This window comes from Pseudopodoces humilis, chromosome 1 (assembly GCF_049639895.1).
Source record: "Pseudopodoces humilis isolate 2021_Gansu_Grassland_sample_001 chromosome 1, ASM4963989v1, whole genome shotgun sequence".
Classification (NCBI taxonomy): domain Eukaryota; kingdom Metazoa; phylum Chordata; class Aves; order Passeriformes; family Paridae; genus Pseudopodoces; species Pseudopodoces humilis.
The window spans coordinates 72,260,090-72,275,600 of record NC_142200.1 but is presented as its reverse complement, the minus strand read 5'-3'; the positions used below and the strand labels follow the sequence as shown (position 1 = coordinate 72,275,600).

Sequence of the window (15,511 nt, the reverse complement as noted above, 5' to 3'; positions counted from 1 at the left end):
TCCCCTTCATTTTGGGCTTCCCATTTCCCTGGTCTTTGAGAGATTGTCTGTTAACATGAAATTTGGACCAGCATACCTTGGCCATATGTCCAACTTTCCCACATCAGTTGCAGCTAGCATTACCACTTCTTTGCCCCTGAGAAGCCCCCTGTGGAATGGACTTGTGTGGACAGTTTATCTTCACATGGCCTTGTAATCCACACTTGTAGCACTGGGGTGTTAGTTTAACAGCAGCTATAATAGAATTAGCTAATATATCCATGTTATGAGATATAGTCTCAGCCTTAATACAGGCATTTATCCTTTATTTTAGAGATGGATTCTCTTTAGGTAATACATCTATAATTATTCTACAGTCTTGGTTTGCATTATCTCACATCAACTGTAGCATTAATTGACCCCTTGCTTTGCTGTTTGCGATCCGCTTTTCCATAGCATCCTGCAAACATTCCATGAATTGCATATATAGTTTGTTTGGTTGATGACTGAATAGCTTTGGGCTGTCACAGACAAGTCTGTAATTTTTGTTAGAGCCCGCATTGCTAAGTCCTTCACTTGGGCTAGGACTGCAAAGTTCAAATGTGCCTGGATCTTCCATGGGGTGTAATCCCATGAGTTGAGGAATCCCTGCCCCAAAGCATGGGTCCTACTGTGAAGCTCTTGAATTTTTCAACTCCTGGTCCTTTGCATAGAATCTTCAGGCTGTTTCAAACATCATATACTGCACTGGAGTACAGATTAATTTTTCAATGTGCTTCATTTATCACAGGGAGTTAATTCACTAGCAGTTACAAATCTATTTGCAGCAGGCAACCCTAATCCATGTTTAGCTCTGAAAGGATTTACCAGCTAAAGGGCATGTATTTATTGGGGGTGTGCCATTACCTCACACAATTGCTCCCCCTCCCTGCTGCCAGCCCTCTTGTGATGGTAAGTTTGGTCAACCCAGCGGGGAGAATTTAGGAAGAAACCATTCAATTTCAGGGGGGAAAGGTATTCGGGGTCAACCGTTGGTACAAACAATTAAACAATTAACAATAAAAACGTACCACCACAGGTAAGGACATGGGCGCAGAAATCAATTCAGCCCCCTCTATATCCCTGCTTTTAATTTTTTTTTCTTTTACCTCCATCCAAAAGATCAGCGGCTGTCGAGTGGGGATGATTGCTGCTCTGAACATAAACTGGTTTGGAGCTGCTGACAGCAAGATTATAGGGGCTTGTCCTCTGGAGCTGGTAGTAAGGTTAAGACTTTTGTTTTCCTCCGTGGGGATCTCGTGTTTCCATCAGCGATGTGGTTTCATTGGGTTGCTGGAGCCTTGGCTGCAGCTGCGTTGAAGCTGGGCTGCTCTGGGTGTGGGACCACGACCGGGGCCCGGCACTAGAATGCTGCTTCCCGGGGAGGAATCCGGGCACTAGATACCGCATCAGCTCGGGCCCCGCCCCCCAGCAGCGGTAGGCAGGCGTGGCCAGCAGAGGCGGGACCGCGGGCGCGGCTTCTGGGCTGAGCCAATCAGCTCTGGGCAGGGGCGGTTCCAGGCGTTTCCATGGTGGCGGGGGCGTGGGTTGGGGCTGCGTCATGGTCACGGGCTGCGTCGCCGAAATGGCGGCACACTCTGTTCCTGGACAGCAGCTCCGTGCGGCACACTTTGGGGCGGCTACTGGGCGTTGTGGAACTGCACTGCAGCACGCCCTTAGTGCAGCCACGCCTTCACTGCTTGTCGAGCTCCTCTCAGCTGCGGCAGTGTCATCGTAGCTCGGGGCTCCGCTGCCCAGCGGGACCCAGACACATGGCGGGATTGCGCAATTTGGGTCATTGCCGCACGCTGCAGTCTGTCCACTGCCCACTGCCTGTGGTCTCCAGCATGGTGGGGTTGCAGGAAACGGCTCGCTAAAAGGCAGTATTGGGGTGAGGGGCCCGTTCAAGGTGGCACGGCTTCATGGGGCAGCCATTTCGTCCTGCTCCCCCTCCGCAGGCTTGGAAGGGGGTCCCAACCTCCCTCCGTCCCCTCCTTAGCCCCATTCTCGCCCTGCAGTCCAGTATTTTTCTGTCTCATTAAGACAAAAACAAATCTCCGGGGCTTTAAAACTTTTATCGCGTTTTCGTTTCCCCTGGAGGCTGCCCTAAGTATATTGTCATTCCCAAATATTTGTATCAAGGGCAGCCTCTTGGTGTCCAATTCATGGTTCTTTGCCCACGTTATTAAAGCTAATAATGCATCTTTATCATATTCTTCCTGCCATTCTTGTAAAAGAAGTGACAGTACCTTCAAAACTGGATGTGGTTGGGTTGACATCCAACTTCCCATGGCTCTGATGATTATTTTCTTCTACTTTTAAGGCTAAATCCAAAAATATTCCGGATTTTGAGCGATTTTCCACCACAAACAGCTCTCCCCCATTTATTTTCAGACTTTTTCTGCACGCCTATTATTTCAGCTTTTTGGTGCTATTTTTTTCAGCTTTTTCCACTGTTTTGGATAGGCTCTCCACACTCTGTCTTCCCTCCTGCTCTGCTTGCGGCAATGCCTGTGTCTTCACATAGGGTCGCCACATGTTATGTGCCAGCCATGGGTGGAGAGACGAAATCCACAACTCGAGATCCAGAGCTCATCAGACAAAACATCCTCGTATATTGTTCAGAGCTCATTTATATACTCGATTGGAAACTCCCGGCTCACATAGCTTATTGGCTGGGATCTCTCTCCGCCCAGATCTCTGGCCAGGGATGTGCTTCCTACTAATCATGAATAGGGATGGCTGGGGGTCCCCTGTAACTTATCCAGGAACTTGTTCAGGCATGAACTAGGCTAGCTGAATTGGATTTGTGTTCGTCCAGGCCAGCTGTATTGTGACAATATTGTGACATTCAGCAAGGTCAGTCACCATCAGCCAAGCTTCTTGCCTCAACCAAGTAAGCAATTATAAGAGAACAAGCTTGTAGATCCATCTTTCCTAAAATGCTTCTGTTTGATCAATGTGCCAGGAGAGAGTACTCTATGTTGCTCCTGGTTGTGGCCTTCTCAGTGAAAGGGAACCTTTCCAGTTTTACTGTAGCCTTTAGTACCCACTTTCATACTTCAGTTGTTTCTGCAATTAAGTGTGATTATCTGTCACTGAATATTTGGTCTAGTTTTGATGGATTTAGGCTTCTATGTAGCTTTCTGCTACAGCAGTCTAACCAAACAACTCTCTGTCAGGTATTCCTTACCTATGTGACAAATGCAGTAACTTTTCCTTTTGTTTTGTCATAAAACAAGCTTTATTTTAAAACATCTTTATTTACACAAGTTTATCCAAAAATGAAAAAAGATACTGAAATTCTGAAAGGGTTCTAATTAGAAGGAAAATAATATGGAACCATTGCAGTCCTTGCATTGGTTTTGTCTACCAGCTCTACCACAGTTCTACCAGCTCATTAAGTTCTTTCAGTAGGGCTTGGTAAAACAAAAAGTTTGTTTAAATAGAGGATGTCCAGCAGACAAGATAGTCCAAGGACCAGCGTATTTGTGCCAGAGTCAAAATGAAGTCAGAAGCTACCAGAAACATAATGATAAATGCTCCAGTTACAGCTGCCCCAGCTTAACTGAATTCCATGTTTTACTTAACAATCACTTTATCAAATGGAGGTAGGAAGCTCAGTAACAAAACAATTTTTGCTCAATATAAGCAGATGAATGAAGGGGTGGCCATCATTATTTGAGATGCAGGAGAACAACATAGCCATGTAGTCAATTAACATCTCCTGAAGGGCCATCTCAAGAGTAGGACAAAGAAAAGGAAATGCCAGAGAAGAGGATCATGTTCTGAAATGTGCAAATTACAGTACTTTGAACACAAATAATTGAATTTATTTATTCCTTCCTTTTTTTTTTTTTTTTTCCTCTCACCTCATGCTGAAGAGTAGGGTTGATCAATAAAATACAAAGGAGTATGGCAGGAAGTGTCTGATCAACACCATGCCAGAGTGTTTGTCCCTGGAAAGGAATAAACCAAATTTTTTAAATGACACTTTTACATAGTAAATCCTAATGTGTTGGACAAGATACAATTTAGGGCTATATGAAATGCAAGCAAAAGTGGCATGATTTTTTAATTCTTTAATTCTGGTTCTTACTAAAAACTGTCAATCTGATAACTGATGATGAAACAGTTCATTAGTATGCTCTTGTTTTGGAGCTCCCATGAACTTGGACCTGGTGGCAATCAAAGACAGTATTTGGAGTTTGCATAGCAATATTTTTGGGGAGAGGTGGGGACCACAGTGGTGCCTTCTTTGAGCTTCTGAGAGAAGCTTTCTCCATGTTCTACAGAGCCAATGCCAGACAGCTCCAGGACAGACCCGCTATTGGTAGGGTTGAGCCCAGCAGCGATGGTAGTGCTTCTGAGGTTGTGTCAGCCCCATCAAGCACGGAAAGAACAATTCCAGAGAGCTGATAGGAACAGTAAAGTTGTCTGTATGCAAACATTCTACTCAGGCAGCACATGGAGGACAAGCTTGTTACAGATCTTCTTTAATTGGTGCAAATGCATTTTGTGTGACCTACGTGTGACTATGGATACAATGAGAGAACTTCCAGTCCCTCTCTTTGGTTTATGATCTATGTTAAATCAAAGGAACAGCTCAGAAGATGCTGCTGGTTCCAGAAGCAGTAATATGCAGGTGTTACAGCCTGGATATAATAGCTTCCTACAGGGAAAATTGTACCACCCTATGGAGACTTCAGTATTTCAGAGAAAGATGGATAAATAACAATTTATCTTTTAACAGTGCAAATGCTGAAGTTGACAAAAAATAACTCTGTACACTTTTAATACAATCGTAGTCACTCCTTACTCCTGCTATTATGGCTATTCCCAAAAAAAGATGGACTATTCACCTTAAATTAAAGGCTTATGGAGAACCTAGAGGCAATTGATACATTAAAATTCCTTGCACAGATTTTTACTTACGCTTGTTCTTTAATTCCGTGGAGAAATGCTTTAGTTTCTGTCTCTGATATCTCTCCATCAATACTGGCCAAATATGAATAAAGGAATGAGAATGTTTCGAAGGGAATGAGAGCTGCTCCACCTTCTGGGTCTCTTGTTAGGATCTCGCAGGCCTGTTTCATTGAACTCAGTAAGGACTGCAAGGGGTTCCAGCAAGAAATGAAAGGAAAAGTATCAGAGCCATGAACATCCTTGCATAACATGACAAAATCCACAGTATAAGCCATTAAAAGGGAGGGTAAATGAGATGAAGGTGATATCATTATTGCCTAGCTTTAAACCCCAAATTTACTCTCTAGTGCAGGTCCAAGGATGGAAACAATAATGTAGTTGTAGTAGGGAAAGGAGTAAAAAATACCAGAATCTTGTGATGGTTAAAGATCGCATAGGGTAATCTGAGCTCTCTCTCCATTAGGGCCAAATTGCTCTGTTTTGCTACTGTAAAAGCTCCAACATCACTGTATCCAGTAAAAGATCTCCCTGTGTGTGTGTATATTACCTCAATGGTTCTAAATTAATTCTCAGCAGCAGTTAAGACAGACAAATCTACAACCCCCAGAAAATTAATATAGGTTTGGTGATTTTATTATTATATGGTATTATATAATTTTTAGATTATATTTTGGCTGATATTTACTGTTTCCCCTATCTCTATGCAAGTTTCATTTGAATAGATAGTAGAAAAAGCACTGAGGCAAAAAGCATTTAAGGAATATTTCAGTTTAGTCGAAGACAAAAAACATCTTAGTTACCTTTAAAAACATGCCTCAAATTATTAGTTCCAAATATACTTTGAAAAAATCCTTCCTTTAATATGGTGTTAATAATCCAGTGCCCTATGCATGCTGAGCTATATGGGGAAAAGTGTGGAAAAATTCAGCACTGAGTTTCATTCAGCCAAAGACTGGTTGAATGCCATCAAAGAAACAAATAAAACCACACATGCAATATAAAAGCAGAAAACCAAACCCACACAGGATTTCTTCAACCTAAGTCTTACTATTTTTCACTGCAACTTTTTCAAAATTTACATTTTCATTAACCAGCAAGAAACATATCTATGTAAAAAGATAGTATTTCCTAACAGTAGAATAGCAATACTTAAAATAAACGCAGTATCTATTTAAGATCTAGAACACATGCCAGAGAAGTGTCATCTTATTATCCTTTAACAATTTTATTCAATATATTTCCTTCCCTGGGAGGCTTCTCAGGGAAAAGAGAGGCAGCTGACTCTATGGCCAGCTTCACATTTTACATTTGGCTACCCCTCTACTTCCCCTTCTGGTCCTGCCATCCCTAACTGCCGCAGTGTCTCTCTCACAACACAACAAAGTTATTCATATCCATTTTGCCAACTTGGAAAGACAATTTAACAGGCTACATATGTGGTCATTTCTCCAAGCCTTTTGTAAAAATGCATTGGTGCTTTAGAAAAAGATACCTCAGACTGGTGCTCTTAAGAAGTTCATACTTGTCTACTCTTGTATCTCAACTGTAACCCTGTTTGACTGTGAACACAATTTACAGATGCAGGAAATTAATGTAAATTTCGTGTGTCTTTCTCTCTGGTTTAGGAAACCAAGGTTTAGGTTTCATTATGTAGTACTGAAATCAAATTATTCACTTAATATCCAAAAGCATGGTAAGATGGTGAAATTTAGTCTGTCTGGCTCCATCAGAATAATGCTCCTGTAACTCCATTTTTGGTTTTGGTTTGTTTGGGGTTTTTTAGCGGGGAGACAGGGGTTGTTGTTTTCTAGATAAGTAGTGTTGCTGATACTATTTTTAAATTAAGAAAAGAGCCCAAACTATGAGATCATTTTGGGAGAGAGACTGGAATGAAGAAAAACAAATCTGAAATATTTCAAGAAAGACAGACAGCAAGACAGACAATTGCACAATTGTATCACCAGACCAGGTTAACATTCAGGGCTTCCAGATACTGAAACATTCACAAAATATTGTTTCACATATATTTTCTGGTTAGTACCTCTTCTTCCCTATTGTAGAAATCATTAGAAGTAGTATACTTTATAAGAATATCAGCAGAACACATTTTATAATCTTTCATTCTGTTGAAATGCTCTGCTGAGATTTTATTACTGACATTAAAAGAATTGTAGCTGTAGTAGCATTAAATGCTGCTGAGAAAATTTAATTTGCTACACAATCATTTAAAAGTTGGTTCTTTAATTTCTCCCTTCAGCTCTCCTTCATGGACATTTACACTGATGCCATCAGCATCATTCCTCCATCATCCTTTCACACAGTATGAGGTCCCTGCAGACACGCTTGCTCTTCTATTGCCACTCCAGTAAACTGAGGATTTAGCTATCCTTCTGGTTAAGTTCCCCAGACCAAAATCTGATGGGCAAGAGAAGTAAACATGCAAGCCACTTTGCCAGCTGCTGCAAAAGCAATCACCATTCCCCAAATCCATCTGCATTAATTGTTCTATGGTCTATCTTATATATGGATCTTAGACAAGCATTTGTGTTTGGATATGAGGGCTCCTGCTGTGAACGTACCCCACCAAGCACGCTGCACCCAAGTGCCAGAAACTTCATCCATTCCACCTTCTCTCCAAAACTGTCCAGTTGCAGGATAGCTTCCAGCTGCTTCTCTGGCAAGCCCAAATGCTTCCATTTATCCCTCAGTTCTGCAAAGGTCACCATGCCTTTGGAAGAAAGCTTTGAACAAAAACATGGTACCTCAATAAAAACTCTGAAAACCAGAATGAATTTAAGAACAGAGTGTCTCCCCAAAATACTTCAATATTTGAATACTTCAAATACTTGACAGTCTCTCTCCCCAACCATCTCCAACACATCAGCATTCCTCAATAGCATTGTGCATTTCATAAATAACAGCTTGTACCTGTTTGTGCAAGACCTTAAGGAGTCCTGGGGTCAAACCAGCATCTTTTTTCTCTGTTGCTAAAGGCATTTCGATCCTTTCCTTCACAGGAAGGGGTTCACCTTTAGACAAGGCTGAAAAATACCTAAGTGAATGGGAAGAGCAACACATCTCAATGCCCATGGCCATTACAAACTGCACAGAAGTAAATGCTCTTGCAGTTCAGTGTAAGAATCTGCAAGCTCCCCCACAGGAGCAGCAGCACCTGGCAAGCTGCTTACATGCACAACTCCCATCCTCCTGTGCCCAGAAACCACAATCTTTAGACTTTACTTGAACCTTTCATGACACTCTAATAATTCTTAACGAATTTCACTTATTTTGTGCATGATATATTCAGCTCTTTTGACTGATGAACCTGAGGGCCCATCTGTTTAACATTCTCCTCATGCACTACCCAAAATGTACCTCTGCCTATTCACATTGCAACTCTCTCCTCAGAATTTCTGCTATTTCTGTCTGTTCCAAAATAAAATTTTAAAGTTGAACTCTTAAAGTTCTACTTTAAAGGGCATTGGATGCACATCCTTTTAATTATAAGGCTGCCACAACCTTAAGAGCTACCTCACCTTAACTGCCCAGCAATCTGAATTGTGCAGGTAAAACTCTGTTTTTATTCAGGTGCATCTAATTTACAAGTTTCTCCACTTGTCCTGCCTCATCTGTCCTGCTCACCCAGGTCCATGTCCAGGCTATCCCATGCTGTGCACATACGTGCTAAAATACACAGCAGGCAGCACTCCAGAACTGAATTAGTGTGACTATATCCATAGAAATGGATGCACAGTATGTACGTAAATATAACACCCGGGCTATTTTTCAGCCAGATCTATTTCCTCATCTGATTATTCACAGGGATAAGCACTGCAATACCGACAGCACGTCTGAAGCCACAGCCTCGTTCTGCTTTGCACGACTCCCAGGTATAGATCTTGTCCTACAAAGTACACCAGAGAATGCTCCAGAAAGAGGGGCGTGCGGTCAGCAGCAGCCGCCCACCCAGCTGCGCGGCTCCTCCCGCCGAGCTGCTGCAGTACTTAGGCAGAGGTCGGGGGCTGGCTGCTGGCATGACCTTGGCACTGCCGGGCTGCCCCTGCTCTCGCCAGCCCCACGTCCCAGCAGGCTCAAGCTACAGAGGTAGCCGCACCTCACTTCCATCAAATTCCTAAGAAACGCCGCACCATTTTAAGGTGGTCCTGCTGGCTTTCTCCAACACTGCAGCGGTAACAAATCAGCCTCAGATTATTTTCTTTTTAACAGACAAGCCAGACTCCAGCCTGGCTTTGTTAACAGCTTCCCCTCCCACATGTACACATGCCCACACAAAACACAGGACAGGAAAAATTATAGTGAGCAGTTGAAGTAAAAGAAAAAAAATCGATGTTAAAGGAGAAACAATTAAACATCTAAATCAACTTTATGGTGAGAGATTTATTACGCAGATTATCACTTCAAAGGTGCAAATTTTCAGGCACGTTTCCCAGAAAGAAAAAAGAGAAACCTAACCAAGCTTAAGAATTAGAAAGCTAACGTCTAATTTTTCCTTTAAATTCCAAGAACTGAATCACAGATGAGAGAAGAAAAACCAAGCCAAACTAAAAGATAAAATGGTTGGTCTTTCAGACAGAAAAGCAAATAACAAAAAGAAAATAAAGATGCATTTTGTGTATGGAAATATAGCTATTTCAGAAGTAAGCCAGCCCTAAGCCTCAAGGAAACAGAAAATAAATAAAATACCACACTATTTTTAAAAGGCTTGCATGCTGCATTAATACACAGAAGCATATATGCAATGTACATGCTGGTATAATATTCAAAGCTATGTCCACTATACAATAAAGAAGAGAGTGAGGTTTTGAGGGTCCATATGTATAGCTCTCTGTTGTTAGGTGAACATCATACTTACGCAGCTGCCCACTGCAAAACATCATAAGGCTGAGTCCTAATAGCAGCTTTAGTAAATTGCTTCAGAATGTCGGGTAGTTCCGGAGGGATTTTGATCTGCTGGACACAGAACATGGTTTCTGGAAGAGGCATGGTGTCCAGTCACAAAGACCTGAAAGAAATAAAACAGCAGTTCACACATGCAGAATGTGAATGAAAAACTGTGTGTGCACATGGGAGTGAACAGTGCATATCCCCAAATTCCCTCCTGTCCTACTTGAATAGCTGGGGCTACTGCAGAGCTGACAGACTTGGAAAGGTAAACAGACAAGCCCTGCATGGCTCTAAAAAACTTTGTTGCTACACCAAATAAAACAGGGCAGCTTGGGCACCAATCACAGCTCAGTGAGAACTACTACTTTAACAGGTGACTTCAGATAGTTTTAAACTAATTTTTCTCCTCAAACCTACAACAAAAATTTGTAAAATGGGCAGTCCAGACAAGTCACACCACACATGCCAACATGAAAGGTATCTTAAACATTGACAATTCACTACTGCATGCCAAGGAAAATCTTGGCATTTTTGTACAGATCCAGAGCATGCAGATGACCAAGTTTCTACTTGGTTTATGTTTATGTATTCAAAAATTCTGTAGCCAAAAAGTTACCAATTTGTGTTTGTGACAGACTTCACATCAAACAAAATATTGTGATGAACAAAATATTCATGTGTGCTGCAAGCACACATGCTCACACAGCTCTACAGGTGTGTTTATCTCATTCAGGATGTAATTAATTTGTTGCAAGGAAACCTGTTCCCCAGCATCCGAAAGAAAGGACAGAGATAGGCTATTGTATGGTCCTTCTCCCATGATAGCAATGGGGCATATTTGGTGGGAAACTCTCCTTATCATTTCCAGGACAAACTATGGCATACTTAAGTTGATTTAGCAACAAGAACCTAAAATGGTTAGTTATTTGCAGAAAGGAGGAGCAGTAAAAACAACAGCATCGAGAAAGGAATCCATGTATCAGAATCCTCTATCAATTTAGACTTTTTTAATTTTTAAGATAAAAGTAAGAGTACCTGGCAGGTGGCTTTCTTATGTGAATTTTCCTGTTGTGGAAAAGAAAAAAAATAAAAGCCAGCAACAGAGTGATGAAACTGCTGTGACTCAAGGCTCCTTTGAGGATCAAACCATACTTAGAACTTTATTTATGGAGAAATGTAGACAGGGTACAGAATCTTCATCACTCCAATGCAGCCAATTTGCATCAGGAACAGACTTGAAAGTGCACATTTAATTACCACATTGGTTATGTTTTTTCAGTAGTGATTCAAAAACACAGCTCTAGCCAAGGAACTGAAGCTAGCTGAGAATTTCAGGACAACAGAAAAACTTGGAGAAAGGAATACAGGTGTGTCTGTGTGTGTGTACCCTTGGGAAGCAGTCAAATAATAGACTAAAAATATAATCACAAAAGAAAAATACAGTTCAAGAGCTGCTTTTCTACAGTAAGCCATTAGTCACAGTCTCACAGAAGGGCAGAGGTTGGCAGAGACTTCTTGGAGGTCAGCTGGTCTGAACCCCTGCACAACCTATGAGCAGGTTGCCAAAGATCCATGTCCAGGTGTGTTTCAAGAATCTCACAAGGATGGAGAGTCTACACCCCCCTGGGCAACCTGCACCAGCGCTTGGTCACCCTCACAGGTGTTATAGATACATATTATATTATTGTCTTTTCGCAAATATTAAAATGAAAGTTATATGTATAATGTTGGAAAACTTTGCTGTATTAATATAGTTTTATTTCTGTTATTGATAAAGGTTGTAGCATAGTATTAAAATAAAAAAAAAATGCTTTTGTTCATAGAACTCAGAGACTGAAAAGATAGTCAGAAATGCCCCCTGCATTCTTAGATTATCTTATCTAGATGAAGACAGCTGTGACCAGTGCTCCAAGGGAGGAATTTATTGAATCTCCATTATCAGGGAGTGTGAGACTCAACAAAGCCAAGAAGATTGATCTATGGGGGAGGGAGGAGTTAAGCTAAACAAAGGAACCTCCAAAACTTAAGAGGAATGTTTGAATTATGTATAAGAATTTGTGAATATGTAATAGGGTTCTGTTTTTAAGGGACAATCCTTTGATAGTAAGGTGTGCTCTCTTGGCTGAATGCAGAGACACCCGGCCATATTTGTACATTTTGCTTTATTTGTATCTCCGAATTGTCTATTAAACTTTTTAAATTTTATATAAAAAAATGTGAACCTCGTTTTTCACACGGAAAAAGGGTTTCTTGTTCAGAGAGAACATCCTGTACATATATATACACACACACACCTAATGATCAAAGAAAAGCACAGCTAGGTCAGGCAGCTCCTGCACCCCTTCACCGTTGCTACTCTGTCTTGGGTTACTCTCGCTAGAGACAAAGGTGAGCTCCTAACTTTCACTTCCTGTTAGCTCTTATTTTCTGTTATTTTCCTTTCACGCATCCCAGCCCCAAGCCAGCCCCAGGTGTTCAGGAAAAAAGGCCAAAGCGTGTCCGCACGTAGGTGGGACAGGCAGAGCCGCGAGTGCCCGAAGCCCATCCGCCCCGAGCTGTGGGGATGCAGCGCGGGCGGGCACCGGCCCCGGCGCGGCCCCTCGCAGGCCGGAGGGAGCCGCAGGGCCGCCCCACAGTTCCAGCGCCCCCCGAACACCCCCGCGGCAGCCGCCCACGGGCTCGGGGAAGGCCCGGGCACGCCCCCTCACCTGCCCCACTCCACGGCTCCGCTGCCCTGGCAACGCGGAGGGACGGGCCGCGGCGGGCGGTCCGGGCGCTGGGCGGGGGAAAAACTTGATGGCGGCGAGGTTTAAAGGGCAAGAGCAGCGCCTGTTTTGTACAAACTTTTGAAAAGGCCCAAACCATGGATGAGGGGACTGAGTTTACATTAGTAAATGCACAGACAGCCGTAAGGTGGGTCGGATACAGCGGCTGAACCTGAGCCAGCAGTGGGCCCTGGTGGCCAGAAAGGTCAGTGGCATCCCAGCCTGTGTCAGCAGTAGTGTGGCCAGCAGGATGAGGGAAGAGGGGATTCTTCCCCTGTATGCGGCCCTGGTGAGGCTACACCACGAATCCCGTGTCCTCTCAATTCAGGGAGGAACCAGTGTTCTGGAGGGAGTGCAGGGAAGGGTAACAAAGCTGGTGAAGGGCTTGGAGCACAAGTCCAGCAGGGGAAGCTGGGGTTGTTTAGCCTGGAAAAGAAGAATCTCAGGGGTGACCTTATTGCTCTCTGCAATTTCCTAAAAGGAAGGTGTAGGCAGGAAAGGGTCAGCATCTTTTCCCACCCAGTGACAGAGTAAGAGGGCATAGTCTTAAGCTGTGGCAGGGGACATTCAGACATTTAGATTGGACATTAAGAAGAATTTCTTCACAGAAGGGGTAGTGGAAGGGTTAAGCCAGGGAGGCAGTGGAATCACCATCCCTGGTGGTGTTGAAGGAAATAATGCACGTGGCATTTAGTGCCATGGTCTAGTTGCTAGGGTGGTGTTTGGTCATAGGCTGGTCTTGATCTCAGAGATCTTTTCCAACTTAATTGATTCTGTGATTCTGTGAACATCTTAGCACCATATTATTGGCAGAGCCTATGGCAGGGAAGCTGGTTCCTGGGCTCCTGGGTCCCCTGGCCACAAGGATACTCTACTGGGTGAGCAATAGGTTAGGGTGGCATGTCCATCTTGCCTTTGGCATTCTTGCACCTCCTTTCCTGGCTTGGATGAAAAGTGGAGAAATGCTGATTGAGCTGAAAAAAAGATAGGGCAATGTATCCCCAAAAATTCTCTTTACTCATAGCAGCTACTGCTTCCAAGGACAGCTCAGCCACAAGCAACCTCTGCTGATCAGGCTCCACAGTCCTGGACATTCAGAATAGCAGCACCACTGAGAGTCTGCCACCACTGAGCAGCACAGCCAGTGCCAGCTGCTTCTCAGCACCCGATGGTCCAAACTGACACCACAAGGCAGCATGGGCTCTCCCACTGCTCCAGAATGTGAGGAACCAAACTGCCCTCTCTACCACAAAGTCTTGGTGGACAGCTACAAGTCTTCTTTGCACTGCAGATAAAAACAGCATCAGAGGTAATCTGACTGACATCCTCTGTAAACACACCAGTGCATCTCTTGGTTACAAAGCAATAGCCCTCTTGTACCTTCTAACATGCACTGTACATAGCCTGTGCACTCATATCAACTTGGTAATAGGATTATTCATTTCAGAAAGCCTTCACAAGCTGTTGCTCCAAAGAAGCTTGGGTGCTGCATGCTTGAAACAGGCCAAGCAGTTACTGCAGAAGCACACAATCTTATTTGAAGCCAGGCCTTTTAATCCACATTATGTCCCCACTGATGAACATGCAAGGCCACGCAGGACAAAGATAAAATGTGGGCTCCAGAAAGCATTAAGCACACATTTTAACTGTTTAATCTTTCATAAAACATGAATACTTAGCATATAAGCAATAGGCTAATTATTTGGCCCCAAAATACTTTGCAGATTCCTGTAACTAATGAAAAAGCAAACTTCTGACATATAATTACATACATTTCTATCCTGTATCTGTTTTAAAACATCTACTCATTTAAGAATACTATAGCAAGAAAAACATGAAACAAACATTATCCTGCAGGAGTTTACAGAATATAATTCAATTTAAGTGATTTCACAGTGCAGATTTTCAAAGGTGTCTAGTGATAACAGATAAACAAGATTCATATTATCTCTTATCTGTGATCCTTGCACACACTTGAAAATATCCTTAAAACACTCAAAATGTAGATGTCATACTCTTAATTCTTCTAGCTATTTGGTCCAGTGCAGTGAAATAATGGATAAAGCTGCCACAAGGTATTTATGGGGAACAGCAGCATGTAGGTGGAATATTTTTCTATATTTAATGAAATGTATTTTCATAGAAACATAGAATGGCTTGGGTTGGACCTTGAAGATCACCGGTAAGGCATGAGCACTTTCACTAGACCAGGCTACTGAGCTCCATCCAACCTGACCTTTAACACCTACAGTGATGGGCATCCACATCTTTTCTGGGCAATCTGTTCCAGTGTTTCATCACCCTCACAATAAAGACTGTCTTCCTAACAGCTAATCTTAAACTATTTCAGTTTGAAGTCATTCCCCCTTGTCCTGTCACTACATGCTCTTGTAAATACTCTCTTTATATGAATCTGTGCTGCTTCCTAGGAGTATTTCCTCCCACTGTATAATACCAGGTCTTGTATATAAAGAACATTTAAAAGTATATCCATGAATATAATTGTTGCTTTACAGCAGCACTGCCAGAAATGCTGCTGTATAGCAACACAGATTAGAATTCCTGCTGCTTCCTACTTCCGTGACTCCCGCTCACAACTAGTCAAAATATTCCATGGACTGTCCATGCTAATCCAGCAATATTTAGATTCATCACATTCCTCACCTAACTCTAGCAAGCCACTTATGCAATTTGTATCTGCTAAGCATGGCACACCAGTGCACTATTTAGGTTCTAATACAGAAACTCTATATTGAATACTCTATTCAGCTTTGCAGTGTTGTTTTTGTAAGCAAGAAGGAATTCTAAGTAAAACTAATGTCCTTTTCCAGAAACACAAACAGTCCTTGAAAGGCAAGTAATGTTAAATACCACCCCCTTCTCCCACACCTAATGTT

The 15,511-nt window shown here is 42.6% G+C and overlaps 1 protein-coding gene across 1 annotated transcript; it reads right to left on the bottom strand.

The window, feature by feature from the left end:
- Window positions 1–3,351: 3,351 nt before the first annotated feature.
- ROPN1L (rhophilin associated tail protein 1 like) lies at window positions 3,352–12,627 on the bottom strand. Its single transcript, XM_005531711.3, has 6 exons — window positions 12,558–12,627; window positions 9,818–9,967; window positions 7,873–7,996; window positions 7,524–7,685; window positions 4,954–5,129; window positions 3,352–3,977 (listed from the first exon to the last, which is right to left on the bottom strand). The coding sequence occupies exons 2-6, from the start codon at window positions 9,946–9,948 to the stop codon at window positions 3,914–3,916; spliced, it is 657 nt and encodes a 218-aa protein (XP_005531768.1). The 5' UTR covers window positions 9,949–9,967; window positions 12,558–12,627; the 3' UTR covers window positions 3,352–3,913.
- Between the last annotated feature and the right edge of the window lie 2,884 nt (window positions 12,628–15,511).